The sequence below is a fragment of the Panthera tigris genome, chromosome F3, assembly GCF_018350195.1.
Source record: "Panthera tigris isolate Pti1 chromosome F3, P.tigris_Pti1_mat1.1, whole genome shotgun sequence".
In the NCBI taxonomy this organism is placed as follows: Eukaryota; Metazoa; Chordata; class Mammalia; order Carnivora; family Felidae; genus Panthera; species Panthera tigris.
In genome coordinates, this window is record NC_056678.1 from 43,790,412 (window position 1) to 43,816,966 (window position 26,555).

A 26,555-nucleotide genomic window follows, 5' to 3' on the forward strand; every position below is an offset into this window, starting at 1 on the left:
AGCAGGTTGTGGAAGGAGAGTGATGAGTTCACTTTTGGACGCGTTGAGTTGCAGGTGCCTTTGGGAGCTGTCCGACTAAAGAGCTCCAGCGGGCGGTCGGGTTCACGGGCGAGAGGTCTGGACTCGGGCTGGCACTCTGGAAGTCAGCACTGAGCTTGAAATCATGGGTATAGAAGAGACCCCTGAAGGGCACGTGTCGAGTGAACGCGAAGCCGAGGACAGATGTGACATAAAAGGGACAGAACAGCCAGACACAGAGGAGTCACCATGGAGAGAGAGAATCCTGAAGCAGGAGGAGGGAGTAGTCAAAAGAGTGAAACGGGGCAGGAGTGACAGGTCCTATCTGGGTATGGAAGTGTGTGCAGGCAGCACACGCAGAGGGGGTCATTGGTAACCAGCAAGAAACCCGTTTCAGTGGATTGCAGAGCTGGTGGAAGTGGGGGCAGCCATGTGTTGCCCGTGCGGGGAGACAGGACAGCAGATAGTGGGTTGAGGCACTTTGGGTTTTATTGGGGTTTTAAAGATGGGTGGGGAGAGTTGTGGGTCACCTAGGGCCTCATGGGCCAGGAAAGGGGCTTCTGACTTTTTTCCCCAAGTGAGATGGGAGGTCATTAGAAGGTTTTTGTGCAGATGAGTGATACCTTTTCAGAAGACCACGCTGGCTGCTGTGTGAACAGGCTACGAGCCGGGGTGTAAACACGGAGTCCAGCCGGGAAGCTGTCGAAATACTCCAGGCACGGGGCGGTGGTGGCTTGCAGCTGGGTGGGAGTGGTAAGGGTGGGGAGAAGTGGCTGGATTCTGGATTTGCTTCGGAGATCGGGCCACGTCCACCTCTGACGGTTGTGGAGCGTGAAAGCAGGCAAAGACGGCACACGGCTTTTTGGCCTGGCAGCTGGAAAGACGAAATCGTCATTCACAGAGTTGGGAAAAAAGGCAAATGGAACAGATATCTGGCAGGGGCCGTGGCCGGGGGGGGGGGGGGGGGGCGCGCGGGTGGGCAGAAAGCGGAGCTGGGTTTCGGACCTGTTATGTTTGAGACGGCTATTAACATCCACATGGAAATGCCAAGTAGGCAGTCAGATGTATGAGTCTGGAGTCCTGGGGAGAGATCCAGGCTGGAGGCATACAGTTGGGAGTTGTCGGCGTGAAGATAGGATTCAGATGGATGGCACCGGACCATTTGCAAGCCCTAGTTTCAACTGTGGAGAGTGCGTTCCCAGAGTGAGATCTGCATGTGTTGGCTGAAAGGGCTTGTGGAATGGAGACCCCAGAGGGGCCGGCAGAATGAAGCAGCTTACCAGGCCACAGTGAACAGGTGCTCTGCGTGCAGCTGGACCCACCTCTCAGCGCTGAGTCAGTGAAGACACTTGAAAAACAAAAATAGAACCGTCCTGCCAGGCCAGGGTCCCCAGTACCACAGCTCCTTTATGAAGAGGAGCATGTGAACCTTGGGTTCTCTGGCTGCCTGAGCAGACGGAGCGGGTGGGTGGCTGGCCCCGTGAGAAGCTGGTGAAGGGTTGTTGATGTTTGCTGACCTCGAATGCAGGGGGCTGGGGGGCGCCGGGGTGGGCGTGTCAGCCGGGAAGCTTCTCCCCAGGCTTTTGCACGTGGCTCGTGCGGACACTGGCCCCGAGACAGCCGGGGTTCTTCTCTCGCTGCCGGTGAAAGACCGGGGCCGGACGCTCTTGGGCGAGCTGCCAGGCAGGACGGTGCCCTGGGGGACATGATTGTTCCTACAACTGTCTTATATCCTTATTTAGAACTTTCAGCTCTCCCCAACTCTGTCATATGTGTTGCCCAGTTAATCTGAACAACCTCCCTGTGAAGTTGCCAGAGCAGGTGTTCTTATCCCCATTTTCCGGATGAATAGACTGAGTCCTAGAGGAATCAAGAGACTGCTTGCCTGAGGACACCCAGCTACTTTCATGGCAGAGAGGAGACTAGAGCCCACATTCGAGCGTGTTCGCGAGACCAAACAGACGTGAGGTCACTGAAAGCACCAGGGGTCACGTGATGCAGTATCCATAGGGAGCAGACCTGCCTCGGCCCAAGAGGGTGACTTTATTGCTGGGGTACCGTTCCCCCTTCCGTGACACAGATTTCCAGCCCTGTAGCTGTTCCTCCAGAGATAGGCGAGGCCTGGGGAGCTCCTGAGGAGCAAGGGGGTCTTCCAGCCAACCCGGCTCTGTCAGCTGACTCCCCCAGACCCAGAGGCCATTGGTTGGTGCGAGAAGCTGTGGTGGTTCCACCCCGGTCTGGGCATGAATAGAAGGTATTCTTCTCTCTAGTAAACACTGCTCCGCATGCTCTCTGCAAGCTCCCTGGTGATTACTAGCATCTATTTTTAATTCATAAGCCTCCCCCACTACCCACACCCCTTGCCATTGTTTGGAACTCACCAGCTGGCTTTCGGACCAGAGCGGCCCGGCGGGGGTTGAGTTACTGGAACAGCCTGGAGGCAGCTATAGTTCCTCAGCTGTCATGGAGAGGCTCGCCCAGCCCCCACCCGAAGAGAGCAGGGGACCTGGAGCCCCAAGGACAGTAGGGGAGCAGATAGGGGCTCATGGTCCTGGGAGGCAGCTCAGCCTTGGTGACATTGTTGGCTATCATTTGTTCCCTCCAGTTAGCTGTTTTCGACGTTGTGCCTTAAATGATTTCCCCTAAAAGCAAAATCGGGGGCACCTGGGTGGCTCAGTTGGTTAAGCGTCGGGCTCTCGATTTTGGCTCAGGTCCTGATCTCATGGTTCATGAGATCAAGCCCCACGTCAGGCTCTGTGCGGAAAGCACGAAGCCTGCTTGGAACTCTCTCTCTCCTCCTCTCTCTGCCCCTCCCCTGCTTATGCGCACATGCGTTCCCTCTCTCTCTCCAGAATAAATAAATGAACTTTTTTCTTTTTTAAAAAGAAGCAAAAACAAATGCCCATCTCCGCCCCACCATCCTGCTCTCTACTATTTGTATAGCACTGAGCACGTTAGCTACTCTCTCTGCCTGACATCTATAAAGCGAAAACAATTGTCACCATTTTTGGGGGCACTGGGGCCCTAGGTGCCCAGAGAATGCAGGTGACATCTGGGTTCTCCATCTGTATGTAACGTAGCCTTAACCTCTGGGAAACTCGGGCCGCAGGGGCTGCAGCAGGAACCACTGGTTACATGGGCAGCAACAGTGGAGTTGAGTGTCCCCCAGCAGATGAGTGTTTATTTTCTCTCTCTCTCTCTCTCTCTCTCTCTCTCTCTCTCTCTCTCTCTCTCTCATTCTCTCTTTCTCTCTCCTGAGCAGCAGTTCTGAGAAAATGTGTACTCTCAGAGAAACCTAGTAACTCTTCCCATCCTGCCTTTGTGTCCTGCTCCCAGCGTTTCAGGGACCAGATTAGCCCCTGCAGGGATCAGAGGCGTATATTCCCTTTTTCTCATTTGTTCCACATCTGATTGGCTCATTGCTTCCCTCTTGGTCTTATTCAAAATTTTCCCTAAGCTGCTGCCACGTTCCTCTCCCCACTTCTAGGCTTGTGCAAGGTGCACCCAGCTGGAGGGTCTCGGGAGGGGGATAATGCAGGAGCACTGGGTTTATGGCCAGCCCTGCCAGGCTGGCTCCTGGCCTTGCTCTGGTTGCCCTTCCCCCTCTGTGTGGTGTGGTTGGTGGCCTCTGAGGACGAGGAACAGCGTGTGGCTGGGAGCCTAGAGCTCGCAGAAGGTGTCTAGACAGCCTTCGGAGACCAGCACAGAGTTGCTCAGTGCCAGGACTTTTACTGACAGGCCAGCCTGCTGCCCCTGCTGAACCAGGGCAGGCAGGGTGGGAGAGAGGGCCGGGTGCACATGGTGAGGTGCAGAGAGTGGAGAGATCGTGTCACGCTTGGATGCTTCCTGTGGCCTCAGGAGGTCTTATCTCCAGGCTCCAGGCAGGGAAACCAGTGGTGTTCAGCTCATCACCTAAACCAGAGCAGACTCTGGACATCCTGTTCTTCCATATACTGCCCCACCAGACTTACTCGACAACAAGATTTTTTCTTCTCTGCCCCGGCATAAATAAGCACCCCTGTTTACTCCGAGGGATGGCAAGCGAGAGGCCACCCTTAGCCCTAGGCTCTTGCCAAGAAGACAGATCTTGGCAGGTGCCAAAGGAGCCTGGTTTATTTACGTCTGAGATCCTGCTGGGTCAGAGGTGGGTGGGGCTGCCCTGCCGACCCCTCAGCAGCTGGGGGAGGCCAGACCATGCATCTGGGGGGCTTCCTCGTGTGTCTGAGCTTGCAGGCCAGACTACACGAGAGGCCGAAGGGGCCCTGCTCTAGGGTCCCGCTGCGTTCCTCGGCCTGTCCACACAAATACATCCACCTTCAGAGCCACATAACACCCTGCCCGTTCAGTCATTCATGTATACACTCTGGTCTGTGCCAGCCGGAACTCCTACCCAATTGCTGCGGAGGACAGCTGCCTTCTCTGTTCCGTCTCGTCCCCTCGTCTTTTCTCTTCCTCTCCGCATGCAAAGGCTCCTTAGGTGGACAGAGAACCAGAGGCAGCCAGCCGCTCGCCAGGCCAAGACGGGGCAGCTCTGTGATTTGTCGTGAACCGTTGTTTCCTGTCTCAATGATTAAAGACATGGGGCGCCTGGGTGGCCCAGTTGGTTTAGCGTCCAACTTTGGCTCAGGTCATGATCTCGAGGTTCGTGAGTTCGAGCCCCGTGTTGTGCTCTGTGCTGTGTCAGCGGGCTCTGACCCAGAAGCAGCCTCGACCGCTTGGAGCCTGGAGCCTGCTTTGGATTCTGGGTCTCCCTCTCTCTGCCCCTCCCCTGCTCGGGTCTGTCTCTCTCTGTCTCTCAAAAATGAATAAATGTAAAAAAAAAAAAAAGACTATTTTCCTGGGTTCTTCGGGCCCCACCACAGCAGTATATCTTGTAGCACCTGGCAAATCAAATTCTTCTTTTAGTCTGATTTGCGGTCCTCATATGCAGGAGAAGCACCTTGCCTTTTAGGGGCCCTGTCCAATCAGGAGAGGGGCTAAACAGTGAGGACTCTGCCCCTTACCTAAAGCTTGGGCCCCAGAGATCATGAGCTACAGCCTTCTCTTTTAGAGCAGGATCCTGGGCTCAGTTAGTTGTCCCAGGAAGGACCTGGCTTTTCTAGAATTAGCCTTTATTCATCTTCCCCACTGACATCCATGACTTTCTTTCTAGATAGAAAACTCCCCCTGTTCTCCAGAGTAGCCCTGGCTTCTGGAAGTACAGAATTCCCCCGGGGGGGGGGGGGAGGGGGCGGGGTGGTGAAGTTAGATCATGTCCAAGTTACCTCGCAAGACCCAGTTTCTTGCATTTTCAGCCCCCTTGTGGCCTAGCTCAGGCTAAAACCTTATGGGAGACCCTGTGGCTCTCTGCAGCCCCTGGAGTGAGGACTCCAGTCCAGATGCAGGTGGGAGACTTTCAAGTCCCCAGCCTTTCCCCTTGGGACCCTGAGCGCATAAGATGCACCCCAGGGGAAGGTGTGCTCCGGGTTTGGTTACCAGCCCCACGCCGGAGCCGGCAAGAGCAGCAGGAGGAGCTCTCTGTCATCCCGCTCCAGACGGCGAGGGGCCAGTGCTGGTGGTGTGGGCATGGGTCGAGGGAGCTGGCACAGGGCTCCCCAGCCACCGTGCACATTCCTCCCTGTATCCACCACATCCCTGAGTTGGGACACACGATCTCGGTTCCCTCTGGTGCCAGATGAGGCAACGGATATCTGGTATCGCTAACCTGATCCCCGCTTCTGCCTCTTTCTTCTCCTGGGCCGTCTGAGCTTTCTCTGTTTATACGCCACAGGGCACAGGGCCCTGACACAGAAGCAGTGATGAATACATACACCCGGCCGCATTCCTGCTGGGCTCCAGGAGCCAAGGGCTGTCATGCCCTGCAGTGTGGGGGCTGGAGGCAATGAGTGATGTTTCTGGAAACCGTAGCCCTCTCCGACCACCCTTCTCTCCCCAGCGACAGGCGCTGGGGCGTCTGACTGTTCTTGGCCCCTGCCAGCCCCGGTTTCCCACATCCCGCAGAGGCCAACTCTCATGTCTCTACTTCTTTGACCTTCTTTTGGTCAAAGAAGGTCTTTTGTCTTTTGTCCTCTTTGACCTTCACCCAAGTCTGGATAGGGGAGTTCTCACTGCATCCTTTTCCACCTCTGCAGAAGCCCTGCTACTGGGACCCCAAAGCTGGGCCAGTATCCATAGCTAGTGAATAATTAAGCATGCCCAGCAGATGCTCAACAGATCCAAAGTGATACTGTGACCTCCTTCTGGTGGCCGGAAAGGTGAAGCCTGCCCTGGAAAAGCTCTGTAATATTAACTTCATTATATAAGGTTTCTTCACGGCCTGAGCAGGCGGCTTCAGAGCCAACTATGAGCTGGGCCCCATGCCTGTCTACTGACTTCTCAGGGGCCCGGTGGCATGGCGGGCATGTGCCTCGGACTTGCGGGTCGTGTCCCTTTGAGCCTTGCTGGCTTTGGCACTCAATCGAACAGCATTTTGCAGCTTGCGTTCCTCGTTTAATCAGGGCAGCTCATGTAAGTGAGGAGCCCTGGAGTCAGCAGGAACCCCCAAGAGTTCTGCATGTCAACCCTCTGCTTTTAGAAAGGAATCATTCTAAATTCTTCTTGGCAGGGGCGCCTGGATGGCTCAGTCAGTTAAGCGTCCGACTTCGGCTCGGGTCCTGATCTCACGATTCGTGAGTTCAAGCCCCACACCGGGCTCTGTGCTAACAGCTCAGAGCCTGGAGCCTGCTTCGGGTACTGCGCCTCCCTCTCTCTCTGCCCCTCCCCTGCTCGCACTCTGTCTGTCCCTCTCTCTTAAAAATAAATAAATGTAAAAAAATTTAAAAAATAAATTCTTCTCGGCAAAGAGTATCGAGTGGGGGTGCTCTCTTCCTAAAAACCACCCAAAAAGAAGCTGCTTCCTCTCTGGGTCACTTTCTCCTACACCTGTCCCCAGCGCCCCCACCACCAAGGAAACAGTGGCTATGAAAGGCTTGAAATCATCTTTTTCTATACACCTGTCACCCATTTTGATTTTCCTAAAAGAGACCAAAGATGAGCGGTTCTCTCCACTGCCCAGCATCTGGCTCATGACTTTGCCCGCAGGGGGCTTCCTGTAGGAGTGTCCACGGCATCAGCCGGGTGGAAAAGCACCAGGTGGGAGACATGGCCTTCTCCCTCCCTGGAAGCAGCTGGAGGGTGGCCTGGTGTGTGCGTGCTGGTCACCCCCCAGCTCTCTCCATTCTGGCCTTTTCTGTCTGCCTTTTCTATCCGCTCGTGGGGCCAAGCCTCTCCACCTGCTCCTATGAAACATGCCCACTCGGTTCCTGTAGTTCACCCCGCAGACTATGAATCTTCCTCCCCTCCTGCCTTTCGTGGCGGGGGTGGTGCAGGGAGGACGAAGAAGCTCTCTGCTGAGAAATGTGAGTTTCTAAGAAGATGCATCTTCTGGTCGGGTCAACAAATGAGTGTTGGAGGAAGGACTCTGAGTGCCGACCGCTTCCCAAAGCCCTATTTGCAAGAGGTGAGCATTAGCGAGGCAGCAGCCTGCCACGGAGGGATGCTAACTGGGAGATTTTCACAGCGCACCTGGAGCGTGAGATTTTGAAGGCCTCACCTTCTATTCTGAGCTGCTAAATTTAGCTGTCTTTAGCTTCTAAAGCCGATGGCTTCTCAGGTTTCCCCTCCTTCAGAATATGTGGTTTGTGCCTTTTTTTTTTTTCCCCCCTAAGAGAAAGAAGAGTAAGTAGGAAGATTAAAAAAGGGAGGAGCTGAAGAACGATAACCAGAGGAGAAGAAGAAAAGAGAAAGTGTGAAACTGACAGTATTAGGGGAGGAAGGGGCCTGGCCTGAAACCTCAACGAAGAGGAAGGGGAGACTGAGCTGAGCGGAGCCCAGCGACTATCCGGGCTTCCCTCCAGCGTCCTCTTCCATCTGTCACCCCTGGGCTCAGGCTAACCGGGAGGGTGGGGGCAGTGTGACCACAGACCCCTGGCCCAGCCCAGCTGCCCGCGCTCGTGGGCCCGAGCCACGGGGGCCGCCCCACCTTGGCTGACATGGGGCCCGCGTCTCCGCCGGGCCAGAGGGGGTGACGGCAGGGGAGCGGGACGGCCAGGACTTAACAGCAGGTACACGCGATGGCATCCTCTCAGGGGCACCCTCTTCTTCGCAGAAGGAGGTTGCCTTGTGGCTCGTGTGCTGCCTAAGCCCCCAGCCTTACTGCTCACCGTAGCCCTTCCGCATCCACCTGCCACCCTCTCGGCAGCCACTTTTGTGGCTTCCTCTGTCCCGGGCAAAGTCTCCCAAGTAGCGTGTGGTGTGTGTGTGCGTGTATGTGCACATACACGTGTGGCGAGGGGGCCTCGGCGCTGGTCGTCTTGTTCGGTAAAACCGACAATGTGTCAGGCATGTTCCCAGTTTATCTTCACCGCAGCCCTGGGAGTTCATGAGCATGCGTGCCATTTTGCAGCCAGGAAAACTGAGGCTCGGCTACGGAGAGTCTCTCACCTTCCCCTCCTACCTCCTGATGCCGAGGGTCTGATTCCTTAAGGCCTCTTCCTCCAGGCTGCTGCTTTGTAGGCCTTGGTGCCTCCTCCGGCAGCTGTGACGGAGCACCCGCAGGGCCTGCCGAGGCCAGCGAGTGGCAGGGTGCGGGTCTGTGGCAGGCCGCTGACCGCAGGCCCTCTGCCGTGCCACTGAGAGGGGTAGCCCTCCCCCACAGAGCCTGGCCTAGGTGAGTCTTCCTGTGATACATCCCCCTTCAGCCAGGGCTTTTCAGCCCGCCCCCCTCCCACCCCCCCCCGCCCCCCTCCACTCCCGCCTCTCATTGCACTTGGGGACACTGAGCCTCAGGGCATGTGGGAGCTTGAGGTCCCAGAGCAACTGTGGAACTGAGACCCAAATCCAGGGCTCACATAACCTTTCCCCACCCCAAATCACGGCGCCTTGGGCTCCCTGCTTCCCACCCGCAGGACAGGAAGCTCCGTGGCCTTGGCAGGTCTGGGAACATTTCATGCGCGTAAAGACAAGAGCAGACTCTGGAGGGAAAGGGATCTCTCTCCCCCTGGCCTGCCTGGCACACCTCCCCCTGGTTCCTGTTTGTTCCTTTTCTCTTAGCAGACTACCGGTTCACCCCTAGCTCCTCCCCTCTTTTTCCTGCTGTTTAGTTGTTGTGCTGATGGGTGGTTGTCCCTGGAGGAGAGGAGCCGAACCCTCCCATTGGGGAGACCCCCGGCTGCCTGTGTCCTGGGGGCTCTCCTCAGGGTTATCTTGGTGGTGCAGTGTGCTCTTGCAGGAACCTCTTTCTGGTGCTTCTGAGCCTTCATGATCGGGAAGTCCAGGGAGGGAGAGAGCTCAGGAGAGAGCCCCAGGGCTCTCCCCACCTCTGGTCTCCTGCTCACTGCCACCTTCTGTTCTGCTTGGAAGGAAAGGTTACACATCTTAGCTTGGTGGAGCCTAGAAAGGAGGGAGGCGGGGGGAGGGGGGTCTGTTTGTTTGTTTCATTTATTCCACCAACATTTCTTGAAGTGCTTCTACACGTTATGCTGAATTTGACTTGACATGTTTTAAAAAATAAGGGCTTTAAAATGACCGCCTTTTTGGGGAGGCACCTGCGTGGCTCCGTCGGTTGAGGCTCTAACTCCAGTTCAGGTCATGATCTCACTGTTCGTGAATTCGAGCCCCACAGCGGGCTGTCTACTATCAGCCTGTCAGCGCAGGGTCCGCTTCGGATCCTCTGTCCCCCTCACTCTCGGCCCCTGCCCCGCTTACTCTCTCTCAAAAAAGAAAACATTAAGAATATGTGTATATGCTTAGGGCTTGTTTGATTTGTTGTGGATGTGTTCCAAGTAAAATTTCTTAAGTAATTCAAAACACTTGCAGGGACACCTGGCTGTCCCAGTCAGTAGAGCTATGGCTCTTGATCTTGGGGTGGTGAGTTCAAGTCTCACACTGGGTGTAGAGATTATTTAAAAATAAAATCTTGGGGCGCCTGGGTGGCGCAGTCGGTTGGGCGTCCGACTTCAGCCAGGTCACGATCTCGCACTCTGTGAGTTCGAGCCCCGCGTCAGGCTCTGGGCTGATGGCTCAGAGCCTGGAGCCTGTTTCCGATTCTGTGTCTCCCTCTCTCTCTGCCCCTCCCCCGTTCATGCTCTGTCTCTCTCTGTCCCAAAAATAAATAAATGTTAAAAATAAAATCTTTAGGGATGCCTGGATAGCTCAGTCGGTTAAGCATCTGCCTCTTGCTTTTGGCTCAAGCCATGATCTCACAGTTCATGAGTTCAGGCCCTGCGACAGGCTGCGTGCTGACAATCCAGAGCCTGCTTGGGACTCTCGCTCCCTCTCTCTCTGCACCTCCCCCACTCTTGCTCTCTCTCAAAAATAAATCAACATTAGAAACATATTTCTAAAAACCCGAAAACTTTTACAATGAGAAATACGGGAGGAAAAAATCAGTAAGAGCTGCCGTGGATTTAGAAAAAGGTAAAGTCTGGGACGCCTGGGTGGCTCAGTTAGTTAAGCATCCGACTTCGGCTCAGGTCATGATCTCATGGTTTGTGGGTTGGAGCCCCCACGTCAAGCTCTGTGCTGACAACTCAGACCCTAGAGCCTGCTTCGGATTCTGTGTCTCCCTCTCTCTGCCCCTCCCCACCTCACATTCTGTCTCTCTCCCTCTCCCTCTCTCAAAAATAAGCATTTAAAAACATTAAAAAGGAAAAAAAAAAAGTCTTTGGATGATCATTTCAAAGTAACCAAAATGTTATCATCTAGGCTGCGTCAAGAATGAGTGCAAAAACATGCTTTTAAAAATTTTGGTCCCAATATACTTTGTCTTAGATATTATTTTACAGGCTTGTCATTAGTTCTGGAAGAGGAGGGATGTCTTAGTATGAGAAGACCAGGCTGTGGTTTGGATGCCTAGGACAAAGCTGCAATAGACAGACTGTCTGTTACAGCCCCATGAGATAGGTCATTCAATCATTCTGAAAGCCCAGGGAGGGTCATTCTAATGCTAGGCCCAGCGAAGGGCTCGGACGTGTTTAAGATGTGATTCCTGCCTTCCTCGGGAAAGTAAGACCGAAGACCTGTTTGCACATAACCACTGTGCGAGAGGAACAAATGTTGGGACGTGCTGGAAGTAGTCTCTGACCCTCATGTTCCGGGCTGCACATGGCTGAGCTGGCCCCCAGAAATCGGGACCTGTTGATGTGCTTTTGCTAGGTTCCTGTCCTCACAAACCCCAAGTCATCGGCCACCATTAATGTTTGTAAGGTTTCCCCAAGCCCAGGGTGTGGGGACTCCTACTCTTGGTTTTGGCTGCACGCCCTGGCCTTGGGCCCCACAGATACGGCTGGGACCTTCTTATCTCTTCGCACCTTCTTGGGACCACCCTACCACGTGTGGAGCCTGAGTATTTAAAACCCGAGTCCTTCGCCTGGCTCACGTAGGTGCAGGAGCCGTGTCTTTGGTGATTCCGCCTCGGAAGCCTCCCTGAGAGACTGAGCTGGGCCCTCAACTCCGCTGGCCCTCCTGTACCCCTGCTCAGAGCTTGCTCGCCTCAATTGTGGCCCTCTGGCCCCCTCTGCTGGCCACTCACAGGATTTCTTGCTGGAACTGGCCAGATGAAGTCCAAGGAGGAAAGGACTGCTGTGAGTTTGCCATCTGTGTTTGATCCGGGGTGTTTATGCCTGGGCCATGCTGGGGGGAGGCGGTGGGGGGGGGGGGATGGAGGAGAGTGGGGAATAGGGAGCAGAAGCCAGCGGAGAAGGAGCTGTAGTGGTGTCTGAGCAGAGAGTGGATTTCTGGAAGAATATCTCAGAGCTGCGGGGGTCCCCCAGGCGATGCTGGCTGAATTCTGATCCCTCCAGGGAGTTCTTGGCTAGGGAGCATGGCTTGGGAGTGATGGAGGCTTTAGCGGGGCAGAAGGGAGAGAGGTAGGGTACTCCAGGCTGAGCTGGCTGTGTTAGGATCCAACAAGAAGTCCCCTCCAGGCTCCAGAGACCTCCTTTTCATCCTGGCCGGGAGCCCTACTTCCTTTAGGAGGTGAAGAAGGGAGCCAGTGGACTGTGCCTCTGTTTGTCAGGGGGGCTTCTGATGGTGGGAGGCATTTCTGGGCTTGCACTAGGTGGGTGAGTGATGCAGGTGTATGTCTCCATGTGCTGCACCCCCCACGGGGGCTGGAGGTGCTGCCTGTCACACCTGGGTGTCCTCATGCACACTGAACTCCTGGTGGCGACAGCTGGGCTTGGGAATGGGCAGAGTGGTGGTGGCGGGGGCACCTCTTTAGAGCTGGGTCTCCCCGCTCAGTGATCCTGCCTGTCTCCTCCCAGATGGGAAGGAGCAGCCTGTGAGCCCCAGGGCAGGGGAAATCTCCCAGAGCAATCCGTCCCTAATCCCCAGGCTGGTCCTCAGGCTGGAGATGGCAGCTGCAGAGCCTGGGAGCTTGGGCACACCTGCTCGCAGACCCCGGCTTCCCTTGGCAAGCCCCGTGCTGCCCAGGGACTGCGACCCCGGGGGCCTGGCCCAGCCCCTGGAAAGCTGGAGCCTCAAAGCCTCTGGCGCCCCGTCACCGGCACGGCTTCGGGAAACGGGACCCGCACAGGTGAGGCCCCTGGTGGGTGGAAGGGGAGAAGGTTACTGGGCGGGGATGGGAGAAAGCCATTTGTGCTGCTTGCCAGGTGGCCTGTGCTCACCGTCTGGTCTCTCAAGGTGTAGCCCCCTCTCCATTACAGAGAACTCTTTGTGGGAGGGTGGAGGGGGCGAACACCAGGCCTTCGGGTCTAGGCTGAGGAGTGCCCGGAGGGCCCCTGGGGTGGGGGTGGGGGTGGGGGCAGGAGTCTTATGCAGAAGCACGGGTGAACCCTGGCTCAGAAGCCTCTAGAAACCAGTACGCCGTACGTCACTCTTCTTGGGGCCAGAGGAGCTGGTGTGCAATTAAATGGAAGGGGTGTGCCTGGATGTGGTCGCTTCTGTCTACAGAAAGACTTGGACAGGGAGAGCGGGGTATGAGGGTCCCGTGAGCATTGACCCCAGGTGGACGGTGGGGAGTCCAGAAGGAACCAAGTGCTTGGGCGCCTGGAGCTTTTGGAGAATTTGCAGGGTGGAGAACGGAGGAGGCCCCGAGGCAGGAGCCTGTGGGGGTGAGGAGGCAGAGTGTGCAGGACATTTGTGTGGAAAAGGGCATCGTTCTGAGCAGGGCAGGGAATGTGGTAGCTGAGCAAAAGGTGTAGACTGGGCCAGAACCTATGGGTGGGCCTGTCAGCAGGGTCGGGAAGCTGAGGGCTGGGGGAGAGAGAGGAGAGGGTAGCCCTGAGGCCCGAGTCTGGGCAGGGGTGGGTGCCTGCTGGCTGCAGGCAGAGGCTGACGGAAGCCTCCACCCGGTGCCCAGCTGCCTGGAGATCGCAGGTGCTGTCTGAAAGGGCGAGCGAGTGCATTCCTCGGGTGTCTGTGCCCTGCACTCTGAAATCCCAGGTGGCAGCATGGGACTCTCTGTAAAGCCGCTGAGGGCCTATGCCTTGCCACAAGGGATGGGGTGCTGCAGGGAGGAGCCAGGGCCCTCGGGCTCCTGCCTCTCGAATCCCCCTTGTAGGGGCTGGGGCCTTTGCTGCAGGAGTTTTTCACCCCACTGGACCCCCCGTGAACAGACCCGGGTATACATACTGCCCCACGTGTACTTCATTAAGTGCCTAAGCATTTGCCTCCCTGCCCTCCGGAGAAAAGCCGCTTAGGCTCCCTGGCACCGGAGGAACCGCTGGGTGGGCTGGTACCTTCCCCTTCTCCCCTCCCCTGCGCCTTTCCCACATGGGGGTGGGGGGGGGCATGGGTCAGCTGTGATGGGGTGTCCAGAGCTGGGACCGAGCAAGAAACCGCAAACTGCCCCCACCTCCTCACCAGGAAGAGAAAGAGCCAGCAGCCCGGCAGGCTGTGCCTGCTGATTTGGAGGAATGGGGGCAGTCCCTGCCTCCAGCACCGGGGCTTCGGGTCATTTTTCTGGCTCTGGCTGGAATATCTAGTTGGTGTGGGAGACGTCAGGTCCCTTCCTCCCAGCTTCCCCGCAAGGTCAAACTGCCTCTTTAGGCAGAAGGATTTGAGCTGGCCATGAATATTCCTTTCCATCTTGGCCCTGGCCTTTCCCTCTGGGGATGATTAGAAAAAGTGAATGAGTGTTCTTTATCCCTAGAGGGGTGCTCAAATCAGAGTCACGGGGCCAGAAGTCAGCAGATAGAAGCACCTCTGCTGAGTCACGCGGGCCCAACAGCCTCCATCACACTTGTCCTTCTGGGCTCTTAGCGGCTGGAAGCCCAGGCCCTGCTCAAGAGCAACATCCCATGTGGATCTCAACCTGCTTGGCCAGACCCCAGACCCTCTTGTTCCCCGCCCTGGGAGGGAGCCTGAAGGCCACCTGTCCCAGGATGACGGGGACTGCCCTGCTCTCCCAAAGGGAAGCAAAGAAGCTCCAAAACTCTTTGTTTCCTCCCCTCCCCTCTCCTTGTGTGTGTGTGTGTGTGTGTGTGTGTGTGTGTGTGTGTGTGTGTATCTGTCTGTCTAAGAGTGACCTTCGTGTTGGCTTTCCTGAGCAGAGACCTAGGACAGGAAGTCCTCATCTTCTGTGTCAGCCTGCCCTGGGGACCCTAACAGGAGTACTTTGTAAGTTCAGGAAGGGGCTGCTTGTCCCCTGGGGAGGGACGTCAGGCTGGGAGCCCTCTGCAGTCTTGTGGGAACCTGGGAGCACAGGTGGAATTTATTCCATTGCCGAGAAATAGCACCACGCTCCACATTTCACAGCAGCTAGTACCTTCTCCTCCCTGAACAGAGCTTCATGAAAGCCTGGATGCTTTCTGTCCCTACAGAGTATACTGTGTGCTCCCGGCCTCAGGGATCTGGGCGGCTGGGCTGGTGTGCAAGACGGGGAGCCATTGCCCCTATGGCAGGGCCCCGGGTTAACAGAGGACATGAGCTCAGGCCTGGGAGGAGGTGGGAGCCCTGGGAGGCCCCCAGGAGCCAGGGCTCCTGTAATCTGGCAGCATGCCTAATCCGGCTTCGTGCGGAATTGCCGGATGGGGACAGGGAAGGGAGTCCACGGCTCTGCGAGCCCACGTGGAGGGGGTGCTTCTGGGTGCAGGAAGCAGGGAGGGGAAGTGGGAAGGTTGGACCCTGGACACTTAAGACAACGTCCCATCTCTGGCTCTTCCAGAACATTCACCAGGACTTCTTGGACCTCAGTCACTGTTTAGAACAAGGTCTGTGACCTCAGCCCCGGCTGGTAGGTACCATGAGCGGAGAGCATGACATGGCCTCCCTGGTTGCCCGGCATGGAAGGGCATCATGGAAGGAAGCATGGCCCTCCCTCCACCATTCTCCTTGTAAGAACTTGCCTGGCCCACGGGCGGGGATCAATCTTGGGGTCAGGTACCTAGGAGAGTGGAGTGGGAAGGCCATGATGCTGGGGCCGCAGCTCCAGGTGTGGTGCTGGCTGCTGGGCACGGACAGAGGGCTGAGTGGCCTGGGCCAAGTGAAACTCTGTGACAATTTGGAGAGAGGAGCAATGGTGCCTCTGTTGCCCACTCGCTGCCGTGCTCCAGCTGGGAGACCCAGGGAGTTTTCACCCACCACTGACCGGGGGTTGAGTGATCTGTACCCGGCCTCAGGACACGGGATTGGGAGTGAGTTAGAAAGAGCGCTGGCTCTGTTGAAAATGAGACAGTGATTTGAAGGACCAGGAGACCCTCCCACAGACCAACCCTGTAATAGGACATTGGTTGGAGCGGTGGCCGGAACCAGCAGGTGGGAGGACCCCTGGCCTTCTACATCCAGCTTTTTGTAATCACCACTCTGTCTGGCTCCAGAAGATTGCCATCACCCCAAAAGAAACCCAGACCCATTAAGCAGCCACTCCCCACTCCCCACTCCTCCCCTGCCCCCCAGCCCCTGGCCACCACTAATCTGCCTTCTGTCTCTATGGCTTTAACCTTTCTGGACGTTTCATATAAAAGGAATCCTTCAGCACGTGACCTTTTGCATCTGGCTTCTTTTGCTTAGCGTGATGTTCTCAAAGTTCACCCACGTTGTTGTGTGTATCAGTGGGACTTCATTCCTTTTATGGCCCAATGATGTTCCACTGTATGGATGTACCAACTTCGTTTACCCATTCTTTGGTTGATGGGCAAATGAGTTGTGTCCACCCTTTGGCTATTGTGAAAAGTGCTGTTATGAATACATTTGTACATGTACTTGTTTGAATACCCATTCAAAATTTTTTTTTTCTTTAAATGTTTGTTTTTGAGAGGGAGATAGAGCGTGAGTGGGGGAGGGGCAGAGAGAGAGGGAGACACAGAATCCGAAGCAGGCTCCAGGCTCTGAGATGTCAGCACAGAGCCCGATGCGGGGCCCGAACCCATGAACTGTGAGATATGACTTGAGCCAAAGTCGGACACTTAACCGACTGAGCCACCCAGGTGCCTGAATACCCGTTTTTAATTCCTTTGGCTATATACCCAGGAGTGGAATTGCGAGATCATGTGGCAAATCTACAGCAAATCCCCCAAACTAAGAGACCCCCCAAATTGTTTTCCGCAGGGACTTCCCCTTTGCATTCCCACCAGCACGGTATGAATACCTGTGGTAGTTTTTCTACATCCTTGCCAACACTTGTTATTTTCCTTTTATAATTTTTTTTAAATGTTTTTATTTTATTTCTGAGACAGAGAGACAGAGCAGGAGTGGAGGAGGGGCAGAGAGGAAGACACAGAATCGGAAGCAGGCTGCAGGCTCCAGGCTCCGAGCTGTCAGCACAGAGCCAGACGCGGGGCTCGAACTCACGAGCTGTGAGATCGTGACCTGAGCCGAAGTCGGACGCTTAACCGACGGAGCCACCCAGGCACCCCCTGTTATTTTCCTTTTAAAAATTATGGCCACACTAGTGAATATGAAGTGTCACTTAATTTTGTTTTTGAGCACCTGCTGTATGCCCTGAGACTGTACCGATTCTTGCCTTCACTTACTGTTTCATTTCATTCTCCTGACAACCCTTTGGGGGTAGGTCGAATCCCCTCCTGTTTCCGGGTGAGAAAATAGAGTAAAGTTAATGACATACCCAAGGGCATGTGGCCAGTGAGGGACAGAGCTAGGGTTCTAAATTGGTGTCTGACTCCAAATTTGGTGCTCTTTCCATTGCCTTGCATGGGCTCTCTGTCCTGTCTCCGTGCTGTTTGTTTTTTTTTTTTTAATAGAAGTATAATTAACACACAGTGTTATGTTAGTTTCAGGTGTACAGGGTAATGACTCAACAATTCTATGCATGATACAGTGCTCATCATAAGTGTACTCTTTCTTTAAAGTTTATTTGTTTATTTTTAGAGAGGGAGAGAAAATGTATGCGAGGAGGGGAGGGGCAGAGGGAGAGAGAGAATCCCAAGCAGGCTCCGCGCTGTCAGCACATGGGGCTCGATCCCATGAACTGCGAGATCTTGACCTGAGCCGAAATCCAGAGTCGGGCTCTTACCTGACCGAGCCACCCAGGCGCCCCACGATAAGTGTCCCCTTAGTCCCCTTCACCTGTTCCACCCCTCCCCCACCTCCCCTCTGACAACCACCAGCTTGTTCTTTGTATTTAGGAGTCTGTGTTTTTTGTCTCTTTTTTGCTTTGTTTGTTCTGTTTCTTAAATTTCACGTATGAGTGAAATCATGCGGTGTTTACCTTTCTCTGACTTGTTTCACTTGGCTTTATACTCTCTAGTTCCATCCCCGTAGTTCCAAATGGCAAGATTTCACTCTATTTTATGGCTGAGTGTTATTCCCCTACGCACGTACTCTGCCTCTTCTGTATCCATTCGTCTATGGACGGACATTGGGCCAGCTTCCACATCTTGGCTATCGTAAACAATGCCACAGGCTCATTGCTTTTCCTTGTGGTTTTTGTTTGTTATTTTGTGTGTGTGCTTTTTTTTCTTTTTCCAGATCTCTTTCCCCTCTTCTGCTTTTTCCATCCTTCATAGTTTTGTCATCTTATGCTTGAATTCTCCTTCCTTTGTTAAAGTATTCTCCTTCTTGGTGCCTCTGCCTGCTGCCTGCCACCTCCTTGGCTTTCTTTCCTTTAGCCACTCTGTCGTGGTTCAGTCCTGAAGGGCCACTGGTGCTATGGGGAGAGGGGGGGTGTCCTGGGGTGGGAGGCATGAGGAACCCCCTGCCTTCCTCCGTGGGGGAGGAGGACAGGGTGGGGGTGTTCTGTGACTGGAGGCGCCCAGCGGGGTCCAGGTGTGGCAGATGCCAGTGGAGGGGCAGCAAGGAGCTGGCGTCCTGCTGAGGGACCCCCGGGCTCGAGTCTGGGCCCCAGGGCAGGAAAGAGGGGCAGGTGAGGGGGCCAGGAGCCCAGCCCCAGGCCACTCCAGCCCACCGTTAGGCCCCAGCTTGTTTTCCCAGGAATGTCTGTTCTCTCGTTCCCGGGGATTTCGCAGCCAGCTTCCACTCGGCTTTTCCATCTGTAAGCTAGACAGACTCTAAATCAAGGGAGGAGAGACACTAAGCTGCAGGAGTAAAGCCAAGGTAGGGGGAGAGTTGCTATTTTACAGTCCCTCGGAGTCCCAAAGCACTTCTACTTTTCACGGCATCCCTGTCTCATTAGCTGCTCGCATCCCCCTCCTAGTCCTTGCGGCAGGTTCTCTGCTCATTATAGAGACAGCCGAGCACCGCCGAGGGCCGAGCATCAAGCCATGTTTCAGACCCAAAACTCACCTTCTGGACGTTTTTTCTCCCCCAAAGAGGGAGAAAGAGAATTGAGCCTCTTTGGAAGCACAGCAGCCTTAGAGGAGGACCAGATTGCTTAATCTTAAAAATGGTGTTCCTAGAGAATTTAATTTTTTGTAGTTCAATATTTATGCTATAGTATCAATATTGACTGCACTGGTAGGGGGATAATCTCTTTTTTTTTATGAATGAATTTTCAATCTTGGACCCTAGGTCTACACTGTTTGTTTTGTTTTGTTTTAATGTTTGTTTACTTTTGAGAGAGAGAGACCGAGAGACAGAGCGTGAGCTGGGGATGGTCAGAGAAAGAGGGAGACAAAAAATCCGAAGCAGACTCCGGGCTCCGAGCTGTCAGCACAGAACCGACGTGGGGCTCGAACTCCCAAACTGTGAGATCATGACCCGACCAAAGTCGGAGGCTTAACTGTCTGCGCCACCCAGGTGCCCCTGGTTGGTGTAATTTCTTAATTAAGCTGCATTCCCCTGCCCCCTGAATTGTGCTGCCTGGATCCAGACAGCATTTATGAGTGCCTTCTGTATGCCCCACACTGGGCTAAGTGCTTGCTAGGCATCATCTTGTGTAACCCTCACAGAGACCTGAGAGTAGATAGCATTATCCCCCTTCTCAGGTGGGGATACTGAGGGTCAGGGAGAGACAGGTTTCATCACTGCAGGACATAGCACAGGAGGAAGGGGTTTAACTGCAGGACGGGGTTTTAAGTCGCACTGGCGTGACAGACCTTGGGACAGATCATTTAAGGGAGGCTGTGGAATTGGCTCTTCTGGTATGCGAGTTCAGAAATTCAGAGGTGCAGGGTTCTGAAGACATGTGCCCCTGGAGGGAGGGCCAGGGGACACAAAGGGAGACCCAAAGCCAATGTAAGGGGCAAGTCCTGACTTTAGGAGAGATTGGAGAAGGGATCGGCATTGTCCCCAGCATCCCCAGCAGAACTGTGACCTGGAAAGGCCCCAGAGGAAGCCCACAGAGGAGCCACCCGCCCCCGTCCCCTCCCCGGCTCCTGATTTTGGCAGGACTGTTGTTTTCACTAGTGTTTTCCAATAACTTTGCACCTCGGCAGAAACCGGGTCCAGTGACTTCTGCCTGTAATTGGCACAGGCTGCTTCCAGTTCTGGTGTGGGTAAGCGGGCCACTTGCTTTGCGCTTATAACCCCTTCCCCCACCTGTACCTCATCCCGCCCCACACACATGAAGAGCGAAGGATCTGACCCGGCCGTCCTGGGGTGTGCTGTGTGTAAAAATACATGGGGTTGAGCCATTTCCTGCTGCTTCCGTTCTTGCATGGCGATAAGACACAGGGGACTCAGCTGTGGACAGAGAGGTCCTCCAGCAGCTGGGGTGGGGGGGGGGGCGGCTCTGGGAGAGCAGGACTCCAGGCCCGCCTGCTTTCTTCTGACCCCGCGGTTTCTCATCTTTCCTATCTCCTGGGACCTTTCCTTCCTTTCACCCCGACCCCCCAACCTTTCTCGGCTTCTCTTCTCCTTTGTGCCACCCTCATGCGCTTGGGAAGCCTGCCTGCTGCTTGGAAAGGGACCGTCTGCTCCGTCCTGCACATTTGCCCCTCCTGAGCTAGGCCCTGGTACCTTCAGGCCCCCAGACTGGTCTCTGCTGCCCTTGGCCCCCAGGGGTTGCTCCTGGGACTTGAGTCCTCAGGACCTGGCCAGCACGGTGGGTGGGGCTGTGCTCCTCTCCTGCATCTGAGAGAGCGTCTGGGAGAGCGGGCAGGGCCCGGTGCTCCTGCCGTCATGAAGCGGAAGAGGTTGCTGACGACTCAGGAGAGCTGGAAGGTGATGGAGGGGCTGGAAGGGGTATCCACAGAGGCAGGAGACCTGCTGAACTGCATTAGGAAAGCCGGGGTGGGACGGGTGGGGAGGCTTCCTGTGCCTACGTAGGGCCAAAGTGTAGGCTTTGGCCAGCTCTGGGGGAGAGGCCTGTTTGAGGCAGGAGCCTTTGGGGGAGGTGGAGTCCATAGGGACAGCTTGTCTTGTCTCTGAGAAGTCAGTCCTGTGACTCTCCTCAGGCATGCTTGGTCCGTATGATGGAGCAAGAAGAGCTCTGGGCTGGAAGTTCTGTGTTTTCGTGGCTGTGTGTCCCTGAGCAACTTGCTTGAACTCTCTGGGCCAAAGGAGGGGCAGATCTGCCTAGACTGCATTTTAGGGATGTTATGAGGATTACGTGGATCGCAGCTGGGATAGCCCTTCAAAACTGGCCATGGGTAGGGGCACTTGGCTGGCTCGGTCAGTGGAGGGTGTAACTCTTGATCTCGGAGCTGGGAGTTTGAGGCCCACGTTGGGTATAGACATTACTTAGAAAAAAAATCTTTTTTTTTTTAAATTTTTTTTTCAACGTTTATTTATTTTTGAGAGACAGAGAGAGACAGAGCACGAGCAGGGGAGGGGCAGAGAGAGAGGGAGACACAGAACCTGAAGCAGGCTCCAGGCTCCGAGCTGTCGGCACAGAGCCCGACGCGGGGCTCGAACTCACAAACCGTGAGATCATGACCCGAGCTGAAGTCGGACGCTTAACAGACTGAGCCACCCAGGCGCCCCAGAAGTAAAATCTTTTAACACAAAATGGCCACCATAAAGGAATACTGCTACGGTTGTGGTTATTTGGGGTCTTGCCCTGAAGCTTCCTATTCCTCCTGCATCCATCTCCCAGGCAGAGAAACCAAGGCCAGAGGTGTCCACGGACGTAGGAGAGTATCCTCCCACAGTGTCACGATTTACCGACGCTTGCTTTTCTTGCCTCCTTCCCCAGGTTGACAAGGGAGACCTTGTGGCCCTGAGCCTCCCCGGCGGCCCCGGCCACGGTGACGCCGACGGTCCCGTCAGCCTGGACGTGCCGGACGGGGCCCCCGACCCCCAGCGGACCAAGGCTGCCATCGACCACCTGCACCAGAAGATCCTGAAGATCACCGAGCAGATCAAGATCGAGCAGGAGGCGCGGGACGACAACGTGGCCGAGTACCTGAAGCTGGCCAACAATGCGGACAAGCAGCAGGTGTCGCGCATCAAGCAGGTGTTCGAGAAGAAGAACCAGAAGTCGGCCCAGACCATCGCCCAGCTGCACAAGAAGCTGGAGCACTACCGCCGGCGCCTGAAGGAGATAGAGCAGAACGGGCCCTCGCGGCAGCCCAAGGACGTGCTGCGGGACATGCAGCAGGGCCTGAAGGACGTGGGCGCCAACGTGCGCGCCGGCATCAGTGGCTTCGGGGGCGGCGTGGTCGAGGGCGTCAAGGGCAGCCTCTCGGGCCTCTCGCAGGCCACCCACACCGCGGTGGTGTCCAAGCCCCGGGAGTTCGCCAGCCTCATCCGCAACAAGTTTGGCAGCGCCGACAACATCGCCCACCTGAAGGACCCTCTGGAGGACGGGCCCCCCGAGGAGGCGGCCCGGGCGCTGAGCGGCAGCGCCACCCTCGTGTCCAGCCCCAAGTACGGCAGCGATGACGAGTGCTCCAGTGCCAGCGCCAGCTCGGCCGGGGCGGGCAGCAACTCCGGGGCTGGGCCGGCGGGGGCGCTAGGGAGCCCCAAGTCGAACACGCTGTACGGGGCCCCCGGAAGCCTGGACGCTCTGCTGGAGGAGCTGCGGGAGATTAAGGAGGGACAGTCCCACCTGGAGGACTCGATGGAGGACCTCAAGTCTCAGTTGCAGAGGGACTACACCTACATGACCCAGTGTCTGCAGGAGGAGCGCTACAGGTAGGCGCCACCCCTCCCGCACCGCCGCCGCCCGGCCGGGCCTCGCCGGAGCGGCCGGGCGCCGGCTTTCAGACTCCGGCTCGCGGAGGCAGGTGGGGGTGCACATAGAAGGGTCCGAGGCTGCCGGAAGGAGCCAGAAGAGGCCCCGGGAGGCCTTCCTCCAGACGGGTCAGAGCGGCTGGGAGATAGGGTTAGGGGGCCTGGCCTGCCGATGGAGAGAAGGCTCTGCCTGTCTCAGGAGCTCTGAACATCCCTGCTTGATGGTTATGTGGTCCGTGTACAGAAGGGGGAAACTGAGGCAGGGACACGGCCAGCTACGTGGCCTCTCCTCCGGAAGGACTAACGGCACTGACTCTCGAGCCAGGTTCCCTGGGTTCAAAGCCCAGCTCTGCTCTTTCCTGTTTACCTTGAACAAAGCACTTAGTGCTCCCCACAGCTGCTCTCCGGGTCTGTGCCGCGGCAATAACACGGATCCCTACTCCTAGGGTTCGTGAAGGTTCGACGAGTCCAAACCTCTAAAGTCAAACTGTGTAAACCTCTGGCACCATCAGGTTAAACATTTGGCAGAAGCTGGAGTCTCCAGCCCCTCCCCGCCCCGCCTGCTCCGCGCCCTCTTGCTCAGTGCCCCTCCTGTGTCATTTGGTTGTCACTTGCTCCCTGGGATTCTCGGCGAGCTTTTCCTTAATTAGCTCTTTTCCTTTTTCTTCATATATATGAAGAAGGGTTAGAAAATTGGGGGGGGTGGTCCCTGCCTGAAAACTAACTACCCCTACATGAGAGTCACCTTTTGATACTTTGTGCCTGCAGAGCAGGGATCATGTCGCTGTGTCCCTGGTGACCAGGAGAGCATCTCAGTCCAGGGCTTACAGGCTCGCGCCGAAGGCGTTTAATCCCTGAGTCCTCCGTTCATGAGCTGTGGGACCTTAGGCAGGTTCCTTAACCTCTCTCTGTCCCAGTCTTCTCATCTGTGAAATGGGATGATGCTAGTGCTTGTCTCGTGGGGTTGAGGGGGGTGAGGATCCTGGGAGATAACGTGGGTAAAGCCTGGGCACAATGCCTACTTGGAAGCAGCGCCGTATAAAGAGTAGCTTTCGTTGTCGTTGCTGTTCAAATTGGAAGGGGACTGAACGCGTTGCGTGTTTTGAGGAACGAAACCGATCCTGGGGAGAGAAGGGAGGTCAGGGGGCCAGGACTGAAGTCACCCCTTCTCCCTTTGCCAGGTACGAGCGGCTGGAAGAACAGCTCAATGACCTGACCGAGCTTCACCAGAATGAGATGACCAACCTGAAGCAGGAGCTGGCCAGCATGGAGGAGAAGGTGGCCTACCAATCCTACGAAAGGGCTCGGGACATCCAGGTACGACCAGAGACTGGCCCTGGGGAGGCCCCAGACGTGCCGAGAGAGCTGTCGGCGGCCGGAGGGTGAGGGCTTTACCAAGTGGGGGGTGATGGGCACAGGCGGGTCCACTGGCGGCGCAGATGGGCGCGTGGCTGGAGAGGGCAGTGTGGGGCGGAGATAGGAGCCGGGCAGGCCCGAGGCTGGATTTGTGCGAGCCGACGGGCGAGGGCCGCCCATGCCCCCAGCTCTGTGATGGCAGCCTCGCCAGTGAATAATCGGGATCTGCGGGCTCCAGGCTGCCTGGAGAGGAAGCTCCAGGGGATTGGGCCAGCTGTGTGTCCCCTCTCCACTCCCCGCACACACACGAGTCAACCACATCCGTCTCCTACCATCTTCCCTAAAACGTCGTAAAGCACTGCCCGCAGCTGCAGCCGATCAGCCTGTACCCCCCGCCCCCCGGCCTGGCCTTTGCAGGGGGCGCCCTGTGCACGGGCCCCTTCTCTGAGGGGCGGGGAGGGTTCAGCCCACCCTGAGCTCCCACGCGCCCCTCCCCCCCCGCAGGAGGCCGTGGAGTCCTGCCTGACCCGCGTCACCAAGCTGGAGTTGCAGCAGCAGCAGCAGCAGGTCGTGCAGCTGGAGGGCGTGGAGAACGCCAACGCGCGGGCTCTGCTGGGCAAGTTCATCAACGTGATCCTGGCGCTCATGGCCGTGCTGCTGGTGTTCGTGTCCACCATCGCCAGCTTCATCACGCCCCTCATGAAGACACGCCTGCGCATCACCAGCACCGCCCTCCTGGTCCTCGTCCTCTTCCTCCTCTGGAAGCACTGGGACTCCCTCACCTACCTCCTGGAGCACGTGCTGCTGCCCAGCTGAGCGGCCAGCCCACCCCTGCCCCGTGCTCCCCCCGGCCCCGAGATGGCCACGCTTCTCCAGGAGGGACCCGGGGACCCCCGAGTCCCTTGAACTTGTTCGTGTGTCTGGTTTGGCCTCTTGCCCAAACTGTCCATTCCAGCAGCTCCTGCCCCCTTCTCTGTTCTTGCTTCTGTCTGACGCCTTCTCCCTGTTGGCCTGAAGGGAGCCTCGAGCGCAGCCCTGGCCGGGCACGGTGAGGACATCCGTGGCCAAATGGAGCAGAGGAGGACACCGGGATGGACCGTTCTGATTATTTACAGTCACACAAGGACTTCTCCCAGCGGACTCAGGATGCAGCAAGTCAGGAGGGTCAAGAAGAGGAGCAGGAGAGGGCCACGCCCCATCCTTCCAGGGAAGAGCCCAACCTGGAGGCATCCACAGTTCCTTCCTGCGGAGATGGTCAGGGTGAAGGCCAGACGGCAAGCGGGGGGTGGGGCTCTGCTGGCCTCAGAGAATGCCAGGGAGAGAGGGCAGGTCCCCCCGGCCTCTGGGCACCTGCCGGGCCAGAGGGCAGGCTCGGTCCACCCCTGGTTCCTCCAGAGCTGGTTTGAGGCTCACTTCTGGGCCGGGCCCTTCCCGGGATATGAAGGACGCAGGCTCTGGAGGCCAGGTGGAGTACAGCTTTTGGACTTGTGTTTTCCCTGTTGTTCTTTCTGCCTGTCACTGGATCTGCTCTTTTCAGGGAAACAGGCCCCAGGGGCCCCCCGAGCCTCAGCCTAAGCCCTTAGGCCTCTGGGAGCATGTTGGGTTCTATTTATTTATTTATTTATTTGTTTCTTTGTACCTTGTCCCCCCTGAGCTCCAGGGAGAGGGAGAGGCCCTGCCCCTGTCCTCTCTCGGAAGCCAGGGCCTTCTCCTTGGCTGTTGGGCACTTCCATACCATTTCGCCTCTGGATAATCCTGGCTAGGGGAAGGGGGGGCGAAGCCACCCAGCCCCACTCTCCCAAAGCACCCCTCAGCCAGGACGGGAGGAGCATAGCCTCTCTTTTATACATCTGTTTATTTTGTATGTGTGTATTTGTGTGGAGGAGGTTGTTTGTTGCTTTATTTTTTTAAGGCTCTGGAGTGTTGTGTATGGTTTCTCTTCACATCCCAGCCTTCCCACGGGCACTTCCAAGAAAAGAGGGCATTTCTCGCAAAACAAAAGAGAAATCCCTTAGAGCGGAGGAGGGTAGTGCCTGTCAGCTGTGGTGGACCTTCCTGAAAAATAAATATCCTCTAAATTTTCAAAGCATCCTGTCTAGTGTTAGTTGATGAGGCCATCCCCGTGGAAACCACCGGGTCTCTCCCCACACCCAGGCATGCTGGGTAACACTCTGGGCCTCCCCTGTTGGCCTGAGCCCTTCTTCCTTCAGGATCCATCCCTGAACAAGCCATCGTGCACCCTTCCCGTCCTACTTTGCGCAGCCAAAGCTCTGGCCTCCGTGATAGGGAAGTGAGGTGATACCACCCCCTCTGGCTGCCCAGAGCACTTTCTAGGGGGAGGGGATTGGGAGATTGCTTTCTAGGGCTTGAAGAAGACAAACGGCCCCAAACCCAGACAGCAGCGGCCAGGCCTGGTGTGGCCACGAGAGGGCAGCAGAGTCCTTACTCACCCTTTTCTCGGGGTTCAGTTCCAAAGAGAGGCATCTGCTGGACTTACCGGGGCCTGATCATGCTGTGCAGCCAGACCACAGATCACCTGCTCACCAGAAGCCTTGAGCGTGGAGGCCAGGCCCTCGGCCTCTGCCCCTGTGGCTGCAGCTCCCAACCCTGGCAGTTAAGGGCACTCACAGAAGGCACTGGATTCCCAGCAGGAACCCTGTAAGACCTTGGGGGGGTGGTGAGTACCACCTGAATCTTCCTAGTGAGAG

General features: G+C 56.3%; 1 protein-coding gene across 5 annotated transcripts in view; it reads left to right on the forward strand.

Annotated features, from left to right (window-relative positions):
- The window catches only part of TMCC2 (transmembrane and coiled-coil domain family 2), a 40,152-nt gene extending 14,219 nt beyond the window's left edge, over positions 1-25,933 (forward strand). For 3 of the 5 annotated variants that reach the window (XM_042976278.1, XM_042976280.1, XM_042976279.1), the window contains 3 exons: positions 21,512-22,452; positions 23,673-23,808; positions 24,352-25,933. In XM_042976278.1, coding sequence (XP_042832212.1) covers positions 21,512-22,452; positions 23,673-23,808; positions 24,352-24,663 — 1,389 coding nt within the window. In that variant the 3' untranslated portion in view covers positions 24,664-25,933. Of the gene's footprint in view, positions 1-11,252; positions 11,640-20,128; positions 20,539-21,511; positions 22,453-23,672; positions 23,809-24,351 lie in introns of those variants that run through there. The other 2 variants (XM_042976282.1, XM_042976281.1) reach the window with 2 other exon arrangements.
- The last annotated feature ends 622 nt before the right edge of the window (positions 25,934-26,555 follow it).